This window comes from Microtus ochrogaster, chromosome 2 (genome assembly GCF_000317375.1).
Source record: "Microtus ochrogaster isolate Prairie Vole_2 chromosome 2, MicOch1.0, whole genome shotgun sequence".
Taxonomy (NCBI): Eukaryota; Metazoa; Chordata; class Mammalia; order Rodentia; family Cricetidae; genus Microtus; species Microtus ochrogaster.
Genome location: NC_022010.1, coordinates 18,357,264 through 18,374,070, shown reverse-complemented (window position 1 = coordinate 18,374,070; position 16,807 = coordinate 18,357,264). Strand labels below are relative to the sequence as shown.

The window sequence follows — 16,807 nt, the reverse complement described above, 5'->3', positions numbered from 1 at the left end:
CATGCACGTGTGTATGCATATATCCTTACCATATATTTTCTTTGTGTGCCACACAAATGTGTACACATGCAAGGTCAGAGGTCAATGTCAAATGTCTTCCTCAATCTTTCTCCATGTTGTGTTTAGAGACAGGGTCTCTCACTGAACCTGGCACTCACTGATTAAGTTAGTCTAGATGTCCAATGAACTCCAGGAATCCTCCCTCTTGTCTTCATTTTCCCAACCCTGGACTTGTACCAGGGTTGGGGAAATGACATGTACCACTGTGTTCATCGTCTTTTTGGTTTTGAGCCTTGCCTTTAACTGCCAAACCATCTCTCTACCCTGATCAGCTTCTCTTTAAGGTGGGTTCTGGGGTTTGTACTTCTTTCCCACCTGCTTGTGTGGTAAGCACTTTGCCAACTGAGCCCTTTCACCCAGCTCCTTTGCCTATATTTTCTATACATTGAGTTGAATCCAAGAAGAAACCCTGGCTAATCCAGAACAGCATCACGGGTCCAAAGGTGGGCGGTGGGTGGTTACCAGTGTGCTATCCAAGGCTACAAATCTGGTGTCCCGGGATCACTAACACCTGCCCTCGGTTCCTCCCAACAGTGACGGAAGGCCGAGGGATCCTGGAGAGCATCCAGCGGTTCTCGCTACTGCCTACCTACCTCCCGGTGACCTACCACATCAACAATGCCGATGTGTCCTTCTTCCTGAAGGAGGCCAACCAGGACATCATGCGCAACTCCAGCCTGCAGTCGCGGGTTGAGTCCTTTCTGATCTACAAGTCCAAGCGGCTGCCGGTGCTCAACGCCAGCTACGGGCCCTTCTCCCTTGAGCAGGTGGTGCCCCAGGACCTGATGCTGCCTTCCAACCCATTCGGATTCACCAATACCTTCTCCCTTAACTGGAGGCTGAAGGCCTACATCTTGCAGGAGAAGGTCTACCTGAGCCATCCCAAAGTGCAGGTGCTCTTCCACGTTGTGGGCAGAGACTGGGATGACCACAGAGACGAGAAGCTCCCCTGTCTGCGGGTCTTTGCTTTCCGAGAGACCAGGGAGGTTCGGGGCAGCTGCCAGCTAGGTGGAGCCTTGGGACTGTGTGTGGCCCAGCTGGAGATGCTGCCTGGCTGGTTCAGTCCCCCTACAGTTGTGTCTGGGCGCAGGAGACCCACAGAGCAGCCCGAAGGGAGTCCCGTGGAACTGTATTATGCAGTACAGCCAGGGGATGAGCGAGGGGACTGTGCCAAGGAGGACTTGAGGAAGGGTGGTGGCCCTCTGCCCGGCCACAATGATGTTGATGAATCCAGCCCCCCTTTGCACAGAATTGGGAGTGTCTTCCTTCGTGAGGCCCCCAGCAGTCCACCTCTGAGGGAACTGCGTTTAGATAGCAATGTGGCCGTTCATTATGTCCCCAAGACTGTCCGACAAGGAGACATACTCACCTTCCCCATCTCCGTCTCTAGGAACTGCACGGAGGATCACTTCACACTGAGGTGAGCAGGTTCTCAAATCTGTGTGCGGCAGGCAGCCCTGGGGGGTCCAGCCAGGCTGCTGTGTTTATGCCTCTAGCATGAAGTTCCTGTCAGGTGCTCACATGCGGTGTTCTCACTGTGAAATGTAAGGGCTAGTTTGATGGTGCTGGTTGACAACTTAATTATGAACATTTTTGGGGGGTACATGTGTATATGAATGAATATAGAGGTCACAGGTCAACCATGGGTATCCTTGCTCAGGTATTATTATAGTATTATTTTGAGACAGTGTCTCTCACTAACCTAGTGCTTGCTGGTTAGACCAGTTGGCTGACCAGTGAGACCCCAGGATCCTGCTCTCCCCACCCTCCAGCATTTGAATCCAGAGACCACACTTGTTCTATGCCCAGCTGTTTACATGGATCCCGGGAATCAAACTGAGGTGCCCATGTTTGCATGGTGAACACTTTACTATCTCACCAGTCCAGAGAATGTTCTTCCTTTTTATCAAGACTTATCTTATTTTTAATTGTGTGTGTGTCTGTCTGTCTGTCTGTCTGTAACTATATCTATGTTCGGGTGTGTGCATGTGAGTGCAATGCCCACAGAGGTCAGAGGGGGGTATCAAATCACCCTGGAGCTGGAGTTATGGGGAGTTGTTAGCTGTCAGATGTGTGTTCTGTGGTCTGAATTAGGGTGCACAAGAAGAGCAAGCAAGTGCTTTTAACTCCTTAGCCATCTCTCTGGGACCATAAAACATCCTTTTTAGTATTAATGAAACTTTCAGTCTGTCATAGAAGAGCCGGGGATGTTGTCAGGATCGCTCAGCCTTCATGGAGGGTTTATGGACACCCTTCGGGGCACTGAAGGTTCCCCAAGTCAACGACTTCACAATCTGGTCTTTAAACACCTCACAGTTTCAGCAAATCTGCAAACGGTGGCGACAGTTGTCAGGAAGGATGGAGAACGTGGCTCTGCCAACTCAGAAGCTATTCCAGACAGACAGGCTCTAAGTATAAAGTGGTACCAGCCTCAAAGTTATCACTTTGTTTCTCCCTGGAAATAGAATGTGGTGTTTAAAAAAGAAAGGAGAGAGCGTAAAGGGTGGGGAATATGCGGTAGGATCTTGGATTTCTTATGTAAGGTTGTAGCAAAGAGGAGACATTTAAAAGAAGCACTGTACACTTTAGAAAAAACCCTCTGAAATTTTTTTGGAAATATAATATGCAAGAGGAACTCGCCCTGTGTCAACTGTGATGTAACTAAAGACTTTAGCTTCATTTTAAATGTAGGTAAATCTGTTTAATTAATTAGGACAAGCATTGTTGGTGGGCTGCGGTGTCCAACAGCACGGCATGACTAGGCCTGCTGGGAAACAGATTGTTTCTTGTCTTCTTACTTTTTAAATCTATTTGTTTTATATTTTTGCTTTGTGTGTATATGTTTGGTGTGGTGTGGTGGTGGTAGTGCATGCCACATGATCGTAATGCCCACAGAGGCCAGAAGAGCACATCATAACCCTGGAGCTGCTTGATAGAGGTACTAGGAACTGAACTCTGGTCCTCTGCAAGAGCATCAAGTGCTCTTAAATGCCGAAGCATCCATCTCTCCATCCCTCAAGACATTGATTTCATCATGATCCTGTAGAATATGGATGTACCTGCATGTGGTACATGTTGCCTGTGGATTTTCGAGTTCATTAGCTACCAATCTGATTTCAGTTTCTCATCCAGACTCTTAACTCCTTTCTCTCTCTCTCTTTCTCTCTCTCCTTCTCTACCCGCAACTCCTTTTCCCTTCTGCTCTGTTTAAGAGTGATGAGCTCAAGGAAACAAATCGTTCTTTAGTTTGAACTCACAATTTAAGTTGATTCTGACCTGTCATTCAGGGTTCCTTTTTAATTTTGACTAAAGCAATAGACATCAGAGAACAGCATTTGTCTAATAGTTGAACTTGACAAAAATTGGGAGGAAAAGACCTTGACTTCATATTCTGGGCATCTGGGGATTAGCTAAAGAGGCGGGGTGGAGGGTGTGTGATGGGAAGGCATCTGGGGGACTGTGACCACACTTGTGCTTCATTCTGTCTGTCTGGCCATCAGATTTCACTGCAGCTGGTCGCAAGTCCTCCACAGGACCTACTAGTGTGTGCTTCAGTTTCCAAATTCAGCAGCCTTCCATAACATCTGTAAAGAAGGCCAATTATGAGAGAAGTGCTTTGTCTGGAAACCATGGGAAGAGCGGGCCTCTGCTCTAATCCATGCCATTCTTCCTTGGCTGTTCTTGCTGATCATTGACTGGTGATGGATTCCTGCGCCAGGGGTGGAATCTCGCCATCCTCTGGACTTTGGCTTCAGGAAGTGAGCTCATCTAGCCTTTTCTAGAAACATCTCTATGTGTGTTTGTTTCACACAAGGCTTGGAATCCTGTCACCATCTGTAATATAGTAAATGGAGTCTGGAGTAAGATCAGCTCTCTTGGTTCTCCAGTAGACCCAAAAGACATCCCCTTTGTTGGGCCACACAGCCCACAAGGTTAGGCTCAGCCCTTTGCACCTTCGGAAACAAACACATTGCACCCTTGTACGTTTTTTGGCTCTGGTTGTAAGTCCAAGTTTGGGTGGTTTCAGATATAGAGAAAATGTACATTTATTCAGACTTCATTCCTTATGGATTTAGTTTTAAATTTTTCTTAATTTTTGAGAATTTTTTTGACATACATTCAATGTAATACATCTTCTCTTCATTTTCTCCTTCAACTCCCTCCACATTCCCCCAGTATATACTTTCCCGACTTCATGTCTTTTTCCTTTATAGCCCACTAAGCCCAGTTAATGCTGCACATTTGTGCATGGGGGTGGGAATCATCCACTAGAGCATGGGAAACCTACCAATAGGATTGTCCTCAAAAAAAAAAGAAAGAAAGAAAAAAGAATGTCCCGTCCTGCTTCCTCTAGCAGCTATCAGCTGCCACTAACTCTTTAGCTAGTTCCTCCCTCATTCTTGCTGGGTTTTTTTATCTAGATTGATCATGTACAGGTAATCATAGCTTCTTTGAGTTCAGAGGTGCAGCAGCCACACCATGTTCAGAACACACAGCTCTCCTCCCCATCCTCTGGTTCTGATATTCTTCCTGCCTCCACTTCTACGATGTTCCCTGGGCTCGGATATATGCTTGCTACACACTTAACATACTTCAGTCTTGAATGGATCTAATCTCTCTGTATAAGTAGACAGTATAATCTTGGACCTGGTGATGTGGCGAGCCTGTCATTTGAGTCTTCAAACATAGGGTTAGGCTTTTCTGTGCTTGTAACCTCGGGGGATGCTGTGGAGGAAACATGAGGGGCTGGGACTTTCCATTCTGGGTACCAAATTATAAGTACGTTTTAACGAGCTGTGTGTGTGCGTGTGTGTGTGCGTGTGTGCGTGCGTGCGTGCGTGCGTGTGTGTGTGTGTGTGTGTGTGTGTGTGTATGTGTGTAGAAGTGCAGGGACCGAGAACAAGAAAGCCCCAATAGATAGCTTGTTGTCTTCTAAAATCTATCCAACCCTGCTGCTCTACTCTTGGAGCCCACGTTGCAGAAGAAAAGCAAATCACTTTGAATTTATGGACATCCAAGTCCTTTTGAATCTCAGAAAATGTTTTCCTTTCCATGAAGAACTGAAACACCCACAGCACTTGGGGCCTTTGCTCTGAGATCCAATCTGCCACATTCCCTTCTTATCTCCCTCTCCCCAGGACACAGGGCTCAGAAGCCACCAATGGCTTCGACTGCCCAAATGCCAAGCTGGAGAAGATGAACATGGGGACCATTTCTCTCCCCCCATATCAGCTGTTCCTTTCTGCTTCCCCTATAGAAACTGAATCTCTAGGAAACCCTGGTCCTTAGGTTGAACTAAGGTTTGAGTAGAATATTTACTCAAAGTCAAGGAAGCTCACGTGGAAGACAGAGACCAGAGCTATAAAAGGCAGAACTCAGACAGATCAGGGCTCTTCCCAAAGTCAGGGCTGTTCTTAAGTCCCATGAATGAACGAATCCCTCTTGAGCATTAGCAAAGCCCACTTAGGACTTGCAGTGGCTCTGCAGTTGAAAATACTATATGCTCAAGTACTCTTTGACAGTTTTGCATCCTGCACTGTCAGATTAAAGATGCTTTGGGAATTGGGGAGCTGCCTCATATAGGAAAGATCCTACCATGTGAACACAAGATACTGAGTTTGATCTCCAATATTCACAAAATTTAAAAAAATACCATATATGGTGGTATGTGGTTCAATGGCTAATTTAGCTGAATCAGCTTGATTGAGAGACTGTCTCTATAAGGTGGTTGGCTCCGGAGGAGCAACACCTGAGGCTGACCTTGCACCTCCACATGCACAGATACTCAATAGCACGCTCGCCCCAACCCCCACAAACGTACAGGCATGCACACATATGCATAAATGTTAATTAAAACTAAATTATCAAAGCTGCTTTGGTTTAAGCCTTGGGATTTTCTTGACAATAAAAGACCTATGAAAGAGAAAGCAAGGGTATATAAAAGAGAATTTGACATGTGATTGGGGAGTCAGGATGGGTCTGGAGATGCCCTTTGGGTGGTATATTCCTCAGTGTTCTCTAGAGGAACATATATGAAGGGTATTTACTAGAATTGCTTACAGGCTGAGGTCCAGCTAGTCCAATGAAAGGTCCAAGAAGCCAGTAGTTGTTCAGTCTACAAGGCTGAATGTCCTACCTGGTCTTCGGTATATGCTGGAGTTCTGAAGAAGCAGGCTCTAATGCCAGCAAGATCAAGAGCAAGCAAGCAAGCAAGCAAAGAGAGCTAGCTTCCTTGTTCCCCATCCTTTATATAGGCTGCCAGAGGAAGTTGTGGTCCAGATAAAAGGATGGGTCTTCCCTCTTCAAAAGATCCAGGTTAAAAGTGGGTCTTCCCACTTCAAATGGTTTAATTAAGAAAAAGGAAAAAAAGAAAGTCTCTCCCAGGTCTACCCAGTTGCTCAGGTTTTAGTTAATTCCAGATGTCATCAAGTTGACAACCAACAGTAGCCATCACAGGTAGCAAGCTGCTTTGTAGAAGACTTGGGGCTTCTACAAAGCGATGAGTTGGGGAGAGGTTGGCCTTGGGTTTCCTTCAGTCCTCGGGGCTCCTGTGAGCTGTTCTCCACCTAGCAGGGCATCTCTCAATCTAGTTCAGGTGGAGGAAGTCAATTTGAATCCCGGAATAGTTCTAGTTGTAGGCGACACATCCCGCAAGCTAGCTTAACCAATGGCTTCCTGGTGGTCACTGAGGAACCCATGGAATAAAAACTGAGAAGGGGGTGTTGACAGAGTGGAGTCTGACTGGGGAACAGAGGCCAGCATGGAGACACACCTCTCCAACTTGTCATCCTGAGTCCCCCAGCACCTCTCTGCCATTGCTGTACCAAGCAAAGACCCTCACTGAGTCCCCTAACTTCTACCTTGCAAGATCTGAGGGGAGAGAGAGGAGACAGGCATGGCTTTTGTAAGGAGAAGTAGCTCCTAAAATGCCTTTATGAAGAACAAGGCGTTTCTTTCTTGTAAACCTGTAGGGAGCTAGGGATTCTGGTGCAGATGAGATCGACCCTGTAAATGCCCAATGACATCTGTTAAACTCTGCATCCTAAAAGGAGCATCATTTGGGCATGCCCAGGGCACACTGAACCCCTGGCCATGCCAGAGCAGGAGAACAGTCTACCCTTTGCAGAGGCCAAGTAGAAAGCAGCCTCTGCATTGGCTGTGGCAAAGAAATTCACTGACTATGACCCCTGACCACTATGATCCAGGGGTTCTTGCTACAAAGTGCTGAGTTGCTGACCCCTTAAAAACAGATGGAGACTGGAATTAGCAACGCATGAAGATGGTAATGCTTATGGTGATAGTGATGGTGATGACGGTGATCAGGGTGATGGTGGTGATGCTGGTCATGATGATAGTGCTGATAATGATGTTGGTAGTGATGGTGAAGATTATAGTGATGTTGGTGACTAATGTGGTGGTGACAACAATTTGACGATGGTGACAATGGTGATGCTGCTGATGGTGTTGGTGATTATGATGATGGTCGCCATGATTGATGATGATGATGATGATTATGATGATGATGATGATGATGATGGATGTGGACCTTGGGCATGTGTAACTCTACATTCTTTTTGTCTGTGCTGTGTACAGTGTTGCCCACAACTTCTCTTCCTCTGTAAACTCGGCCTCATGTTTCCCTAAAGCCAGTTGTGTGTGGTTTGTACCCACCAGGAGCCTCAGGAATGAGGACATATGTGGTCAGAACACTCCCACTCTGGATCTTGGGATAAATACATTTGAAAGGTGCAAGCTTCTCATCCTGTCTGTCTGTTGAACCTCTAAGGGAAGTGGCTGAAGAGTAGAATCTCTGCACCTTTCTGATGAGAACCAGCTAGGTAGATTGAAGAGGAACACATTACCCACAGTCCTTTTGTTCTCCTAGAAAGTGAGTCATGGCAGTCTTCTGGGGCCTCTGTGTGTGTGGAGGGTGTGTGTGAGCATTGCCTATTCATTTCTCATTTATCCAGGAATGAGGGCAGAGAGAACAATATGAGTAGTGGGAACAGAAGTTGCTAGTGGGGGTGGCTGTGTGAGAGACAGTGGCCTTTCCTAGGACTCCTAGTGTTACATTAGACATTGCAAAAACAATAGGATTGTTCAGATAAAAAGCATTGTGTTTACCCACTAGGACCACAGGACACTTGAGAGAAAGAGCACAGCTCAGCTCCTGAAGTCAGGCATCCTGGGCACCTGCCTCAGTAATGTCCCTCCCGTGCATCTTGGAAGGGTCCTTGAGACTCACGGAGCTGCAATTTCTGGGCACCTTCCTTGTTCAGGTGTTACAGAGCATAAATAAAGCGCAAAGGGGACCTGAAGCGCAGGTTGGCAATGGATTCAATGCTCAGTAGATCAATGCAGCTGGCCATGAAATGCAGGGCATCGGGGGAAATGCAAACAGACAACTTAAGGTCACTTTGAACTCCCAGAATTGATTTCTCTTTGAGAGTCTGCTGGTAAGTACATAAGTAGCAGGTTTCCTCTAAGTTAAACTTCAAAGAACAAATACAGAAAGGAACATGCCGGAAGCCATTTAGGAAGCACTTTCCTTGATAATAACTCCGGAGGTGTCCAACCCAGCATATTCCAGGGTGAGATGTGACAACGAGCTGGGCCTCCGCTTCCTTCCCCTTCTGAAGATATAAAACACAAATATATTTTTATCCTTCCATTTTTCAGCTGTGTGCTCATGATTGTTGGCATGTGCTGAGATGTATATGGGGGCTCATACATGTGCATGTACATGTATGTAGAGACCCAAGGCTGATGTCAGGAATCATCCTTTATTGCTCTTCCACTTATTCAAACCCAGAGCTCCCCAGCAAGGCAAGATTAGCTCTTCAGCTTATTCCAAGGATCCCCCGACTCTGCCTTCCAAGGCTGGAATTGTAGAAGGGTTGCCATGCTCGCCTGGCATCTCTGCAAGTGTCTGGAATCTAAACTCCAATCCTCATGCTTGCATGGCAAGAGCTTTGGCCACCAAGCAGGCTCCAACTCTGCAGATCTATTTTTAAAACGCAGCAAAAGCCGTAGTTTTAGAAGGAAAAAAGACTGGGCGCAGGGTTGGCTAAAGAGTGAGCCAGATGCTTGCATGCCTCCTCTCTTCAGATCTCTGGGGTCCCCTTCCTCTATGGTCTCGTGCAGAGAAAGTGAGACTGGTGGATTGGAAATGCCTGTGTGTTTTTGGATACTCCTCCCATTGAGGCATAGGGCCAGATCCCCTCTTTCACCTGCACTGGCCTCTGTGCCTGGGTCCCTGGGAAGAATGGTGCATCTGAACCAACTTTGAATTCATGAACTTATTAAAAAGTTTGGCCTGCCACTGCCGTCCTCGGTAGCACCTGGTCTTGGATTCTTAAACTTCTGTGGGACAGGTTCAGCCCTCTCCACAGATACTGGTGGCCTTGTTGCTTGACCCGCTGGCCCTCTCAAGACAGGCTTCCTGTGTGGATTAACCTTCGAGCTGTGTCTTCACCCTCTGTCTGCCCTCCCAGGTATTTTTATACCCCTGTCATGGTCCTCACACTGAGTGTCCAGCTCAGGTAAGTCTCTAGATATAGTTGCTGTTAATTGAGCTGCCTCTGGTGGTGCAGTGATTTAGGAAGACATATTTGCCCATGGAAACAGTGGTCCTTCATGACCTGATCACCTCCACGTTTGCAGAGATGCAAAAGAAGTAGGTAGAGGAGGGGGATGTTATCTCTCAGTGCCGGCTGGGAGCCAGGAGAGAAAGGCCCTGAGAAGCTTGAACTGATCCTCACCAAGAAGTCCGTAAGTATGGTGAAACAGCACAGCATGTGGCAGAGATGAGACTAGCAGCTAGCAGCTAGGCGAACTAGGGGTTTGGGCAACCCCTGCTGTATGCTCAGTGTGGGAGCGTGGAGGCATTGCACTGCTGTGTCCCCAGCAACTACTATGTCCCCCAAGGACCTTCCCATTGCTAGAGGCCAACTCTCTGTCTGCTCTCTGCTCTGTTGTGAGTTGTGGTGGAGAGGGGTCTTCTTCCCAGGTACCCTCCACGGCATAGCAGGAGCTGCTGGAAGCTGCAGTCCAGAATATCTCTTGATGGGATTATTTGCGTAGTTAAAACCAAAGGCCATGAGATGTATAAAGACACAGGCTGCCTTCTTGTGTAACGGAGCCCGACTCTGCTGATGGGAACATTGGGTCATCTTTTAGGGCTGGTGATGCCTCTGAGACTCTCTGGTCACGGCCTTCAGCACTCTTTCCTGAATGCAGTTCACTGGCTGTGTGAACTGGCTAATTCCAGATCTCCATCCTGCCTGTGAGGTGTTCCTTGTAGGGTACTAAGCAGCACCCCTGGCTGTAATTTACCTACCACTGCTCCCTCCTGAGCTGCGAGAACCCCCAAATGGCTCCAGCATTTGCCAAATACGCTCTCAGCCTCAGTCATCCTGGGCAGAGATCACAGGGGGAACTGTCACACCTTACCCACTGAGTTCTGGAGGCATCTTCTAACTTTGGGTTATACCGCTAGGGCCGGCAGTTCTCAGTTACCATGCTGTGTTCTCACTGGGTCACCTGTTTCCTCTTCCATGCTGGTGGGAGTCACAAGCATTCAGTAGATGAGCATATTTACCCACTGTCTAGAGGCTACTGAGAGAAAACCAAAGCAGCAGAGGTGTAGGGTCCCCAGGGTGCTAAACCTAACATGTTCAAAGCCACTAAGATATGCAGCAGGGCCAGGTCTGGTCTAATAAGATATGTGCTTAGAATCTTCTGGACTAATGTGGGTACCAGTTACAACCTACAGAAGATACAGAAGCAATTTAGTCCTGGAATGTGCTTTCTTTAAAAAGGACAACGTATCACTTTAAGTTATATGTCTGTGTGTGGGTATGTACACATGGCTGCAGTACCCACAGAGGCCAGAAGAGGATGTTAGCTCCCATGGAGCTGTATTTACAGGTAGATGGAGTGAGCTGTTCAATGTGCATGCTAAGAACTGAATTTGGGTCCTCTGGAGGAGCAGTCCGTGCTCTCAACTGTTGAGCCACCTCTCCAATTCCATGAAATATATTTTAAACCAATAATTATGCAAACAAAATAACCGGGTTTGCCACAGTGGACATGATTCTTTGGTCAGATTCAAAAGGCAATTATCTTTAGTGAACCTAACCATATATATATATATCTAGTGAAGCCTCTGAGATTCTTCAAGTAAAATTGCAGTGTCACCCTTTGTCAGGAGGGACACTACTGAAGTCTCCCAGGATTTCTCATATGCTGTTGAGAATTTGTGTCCTTTGGAGAACCTATTGCAGGGCCTTGGGGAATCCAACCTTACAACTTGCTATTCTTTCCAGGTATCTGAGAATATTTGTTATAATTCTGATTTCTAAACCTGTGTGTGTGTGTACATGTACACACATGTAAGTGTTGGTGCATGTCAGTTCATGTATGTAGGGGTGTCAGAAAACAGTCTCAGGTGTTGACATCTGGAATGCTGTCCACACCCTTTGGGAAAGGGTCTCTTAGTGGCTTGGTACTTACCAAAGGCAGGCTTGGCTGGCTACTAAGCTCCGGGGATCTGCCTGTCTCTGTCTCCCCAGCACTTGGTTTGAAGTTTTCCAAATTCTTAAACATTAACAGCAGAGGAAGTTCAAGGGCTTTCATTTCAAAGTTCAAACAGAGCCTCTGTAGGAGATGAAGGGCCATCCCTGTCTTCATCATGGGGTGTGAGCCATGGGCATAGGCTTTTGTTCACAGCACTGATGCCTGCCTGCCTTCTGGCCTAGAATTGGTTCCCTTCCCCTAATAGACTTGTGTCCCTTTTCAAAAGGAGTAATACTCATTTTTCACAATCCATTATCCTTGTGGTTACCCCAGTGTCAGGCAAGATGCATTTTCTCTAACTAGCCTGCGTCTGCCCTTTGAACTCTTGAATCCAGCACATAGAGGGCCCTCAGAGTTGAAGAACATTGGGTAATGGTTCCTGATGGAAAAGCAGGACATTGTGCTTAGTCCCATTGGCTCTGGAAGCTGTTGGGTCCTGCAGGCTCACACTCAAGAGCAATGCAAAGGCTGTACTGGCTGCTCCGACTCTTGCTGGCAGATGGATGTGTCCCTTTCCAGCCTGAATGGACTGTTTAATCCTAGCTTTGCCTGCCCTCTCCCCTCCTCCCTGGCTCCTTGGATTCTTTGCAACCCATCAAACTACACTTCATCCTGGTCTGGAAATTGCTGTTCCCAGAGATAACTTTTCCCAAATTAAAAGTTATTAGTCATTACTGATATTTTTCAAGCTTATAGATGTAGAGAGAATGGGGCCTTGTAGCCCATGAGCCAATAATTATCAACTATCCAATCTATCCTGTTCCAGGCCACTGCCATGTTCCTGAAAATTAACTTTAGAGGATTAGACATGGCTGTGCAGTTAAGAGTAATGGCAGTGCTTGCAGAGGACCCGGGTTTGAGTCCCAGAACTTACATGGCAACTCACAACTATTTTATAACTCTAGTTCCAGGGAATCCAACACCCTCTTGTGACCTCTATCGGTATTACATACCATAGTGCGCAGACATTTATGCAGGCAAAACATTAAGATACATAAAATAACAGAAAGAAGGAGATACGCTGAGTGACAGTCACAGCTACAGAAGGGTGGCATTATTCCAGTGTTGTGGCATTTTCATAAACAGACTGAAAGACCCTCCGAGAGGACCTTCCCTCCGACGAAGACCCCAGAACTCAGGACACTCCGAGACCACAGGATGCAATTAGCAAGAGGTTTATTAGGTAAACACAGGTACTTGCGGGCGGCAAAGTCTTTCGGAGGACTTGCGCGCCTGCAGACTGGGAGGAGGTCTTTTTATAGGAAAGAGGGCGGCAAAAGCAGATTACAGAAGCAGATGCGTGGTTAGTGGTCGGTTGGAATGAGGCAAGGGGCATAAGTGGTTTTTCCTTTCCCAGCACAGATGTATGGTAACAGATATCCTGTTCCTTTTTTGGTTTTTCCTTTCCCAGCACAGATGTATGGCAACAGATATCCTGTTGTATAGATGTCCTATCTCACCGATATCCTGCTTTGCAGCCAGGGGCCCTGACCTCACTCTGCACTTACATCTGTTTGTCAAAAGCCTTGCGAAATGACATTACAACAGCTAAGCTGGGATCTTTCATAGGGGGAATTGTTTCTTTTGTGAACTGCTGATATTCTAAGTTTGGCACATGTGCTGACTATAGGCATCCTGTTTCCCTAAACAAACAGGATCTTCTCATGAGAGCCGGCTAGCTGCAGGTCCTGAGAGGGTCCTGAGGGTCTCAAACGAACAGGATGTTCTCATGAGAGCCGGCTAGCTGCAGGTCCTGAAAATCTTTCAAACAAACAGGGCGTTCTCACGGGAGCATGCTAGCTGTGGGTTTTGGGGGGAGGGGGTCTGTAGGTTCTTTCAAGACTGTAAGGTTAGAGAGTCCCTTGTGGCTGGATAAGGCAGAGGAATTTCTGTGGAGCCTTAGGCCCTGATTTATTGCCCTGATAATGATGGTCATGCGGATCTATGCATCTGTGCATGTCTCAAGACTCCTAAAAATACACACTAACATATTTGTTTAGCCACATACCTATCCATCTGTGTGTGTATCTGTCTGTGTCTGTGTATGCCAAACATTGCATGGTTGTGTAGATTTGTAAGAGGGCCCAAGAAACTCTTAAAATGTGACTCGAATTGTAAGGAATGTCACAGGTCTTAACACCATCTTGGATCACTTTACCCTGAGCCAGTCTGCTCTAACAAGCCAACCTCACTATTCCTGCCTCTCCTCAAGCAAGCAGGCTTGGGTTGACTCTGGTTCCCTAAGCCATGCTGTTAACTTCTGTAACAGTTAGGGAAGGTCACACAAGCCACTGGAACACACAGCCCTAAGTCTCAGATGCCTGGCACACTCAGAATGTCTTAGTTCACACTGTCAGCGACCCTGAGAAGATTGTCATAAGGTGAGGCCTCAGCTGTCTCTGAGTATCTGCCATCCTGTGTGATTCAAATCATCACATCTAGCCAGCAGCCAGGAAGTGAGAGTCGGAGGACCATGATGGAAGTCAGTTTTATCCTTGGGAGGCAATCACTTTAGCTTGAATGTCCTTGACCTACACATGGTCTTCTGGAATAGAGGAAGTAGCCAACTGTTGAGACCAAGATCTGCCTGGGGGCATGCCTGGAAATCTCTCTCTTTCCTCCTTGATTTATTATTTGATCTTGAAAGGAAAACCCTTTCCATCCAGCTCCAGAGCCCTTTACCTAAAGGATCTGCCTCCTCCTAACTGAATGCCACCTCAAATGCATGTTTTCATGCTTACGTTGTCACCGTTAGGTGGGATTGCCTTGGGACAACCTGGGATCCCATAGTCAATGGCATAACTTGGACTTTACTAGTCCTTATGAGTCGCTCAGCTTCTCATCTCTGCAATATAAGAATCGACTTAAATGAAGGAAGGACTTATTTGACCCATTTTTTTCCGAGATTCCCCTCTGTGGTTCATTGTGTTGGCTGGGTCAATGACAAGGCAGAACATTGTGATGGAGCACTTGGGATTGGCCGCTTCTCACATCATGGTGATGAGGAAGCAAACAGAGAGGAAAAGATGGATGATCCTAGTGACCCACTTCTCTTTCCTTGAGCTGAGCCCTACCTCCTCCCAACAGCACCACCAACTAAGATGAGGCCTTTAAACAGCAGCTTGAGGGGACATTCAAGATCCAGGCTATTGCCACCTGTCTGTGTGGTGAACCCTTTGCCCTGTGCAACCCATTCTTGCCCTGCTACATGCTCTCTGGGACCTGTTACTTAGCTCAGGAAGACAGACCAACTCCTGTGCTGTGCTGTGCTGTGTTATGCTTCCTTGTCTGCTTGATGCGAACCATCTATTGTTTATTATACCCATCATGGGGCCTCTCCTCCTGCTTCACCTAAGGCCAGCCTTTTGACGAGCTTGTGCATGCAGCATGGTGCCCCTGGGAAGCCCACTTACATCCCACTGTGCCTTCCCTTTACACCTCAGTTCGCCTGACTTCTCACTTCCCACCGCCTCTAAGCTAATTGCCCAATATTCAACTTCCCTTCACTTGGTTCCAATGAACAGTGCTCTGTGGGTGCTGAGGGCAGCTTCTATGATCTGGTGGAGGCCACATGTACTTTTTCCTTGCTACAGAATACTCACCCTTCATATTGGAAACATGTCATTATGGTCAGTTTAGCACTGCCAAAGCGTGTCTTGTTCACTAAGCAGGAACTCATCAGCCATCTTCTTTCAACTCTACTGCTGGCTCTCAAAGTTGAAACGCATTTCACGTGAGGCCATGAATCTCTGCTTCTCTCTTCTGTTTGGTAGGGATATTACACAACAATATTTTCATATATTCTCTCAATATTTACCTATTTTTTTGTTTTCTCTCTTTCTCCTGCCAAGAGACATTTTCAGTGACTCCACAGCCCAGTGAGAGAAACATCAGAAATATTTCCAAGAGTTTTTCATGAATGCTTCCAAAATTGAGATTATTTCTCTTTTCCCTTTTGCACATGGGGGAGAGATAGGCTACAGATCCTGCCAATTGTACATATGTGTGTTCCCGGGATCCCTCGGGCTCGCAGCCCACTGTGGTATCTGCTGGAGCTTGGGGCAGCTGAAACCATTGTTTCAAAAGCTTACCCGCAACAGCAGTTTTGCTCTTTGGAGAGCCTCGTCGGTAGAATTAAAATAGAATTTATTCCGTATAAAATGAGAAAATGATTAAATTTCCCTCAAGACCCCTCCACAGCAACCTGACAGCTCTTAATTATAGAAAGGAGTCAGAATTTCAGATTGGCACATTTTCTCAAAATGAGCTAAAACACACTGTCACTTTGAAGTTTTTAATGATTAGGCAATAGATAAAATCAAAGTAGGCAAAAGATAAAACTCAGAGTGTTTGTAATATGCTTATTCTAGCTGGGTCTAATGGGATAGGTTTGTCCTCCCACCTGCTAAAGAGGCTGCGGCAGGGGGATTACACATTCAAGTTTGGCCTAGTCAACTTAAAAACCCTGTGTCGAAATGAGAAGTAAGCAGGGGCTGGAACATGACGCGACGGTGGAGTGCTTTCCTAGCATGCTCAAAGCCATGGGTTGAGCCTCTAGCACCGCAAAAGGGGCATGTTCACGCATGCTAGAAAAAGCAGCATACACCGCGCGTGTGAAAGGCCGCCGACAAAGGTGTAATGAGTTTTGAGTCACGGAGATGTTTATCTCCCAGTTTGCAAAGTCTAGAAAGTCCCACAAAACTGTTTGCAAATATCCCGGCAGGCCATGATATGCTAACTTATTCAGCCCTTGCATAGAAGAGGTCGGCATTTTAAGTAGGAAATTAAAATGTTAATTTCCCTCCCTGACTGCAAGAGTCCAAAATCCTTCTGCTTTCTCCCCTTCCTGCCGCCCCATTTCATGTCACCAATGTCTTGGCTTCTGGCTCTTTGTCTTTCCTGCCTCTCCTGAGCTCAGCTTGAATAGCCCAAGGGCTGCAGATTCGATGGGTGGCTTGGGCTCTCTGGGTTGATCTAGCTGTACTCCACAACTTCCATGGCTTGCTTGCTTGCTTGCTTGCTTGCTTGCTTGCTTGCTTGCTTGCTTCCTTCCTTCCTTCCTTCCTTCCTTCCTTCCTTCCTTCCTTCCTTCCTTCCTTCCTTTTATATGTATGTATGTATGTATGTATGTATGTATGTATGTCTGCATGCCTTTCTTCCTTCCTTCCTT

At 46.7% G+C, this 16,807-nt stretch overlaps 1 protein-coding gene across 1 annotated transcript in view; it reads left to right on the top strand.

The window, feature by feature from the left end:
* The window catches only part of Tmem132d (transmembrane protein 132D), a 626,664-nt gene that overhangs the window by 159,285 nt on the left and 450,572 nt on the right, over nucleotides 1–16,807 (top strand). The window contains exon 2 of the mRNA XM_013350265.2: nucleotides 595–1,480. Within this exon, the coding sequence (XP_013205719.2) occupies nucleotides 595–1,480 (886 nt within the window). The remainder of the gene's footprint in view (nucleotides 1–594; nucleotides 1,481–16,807) is intronic.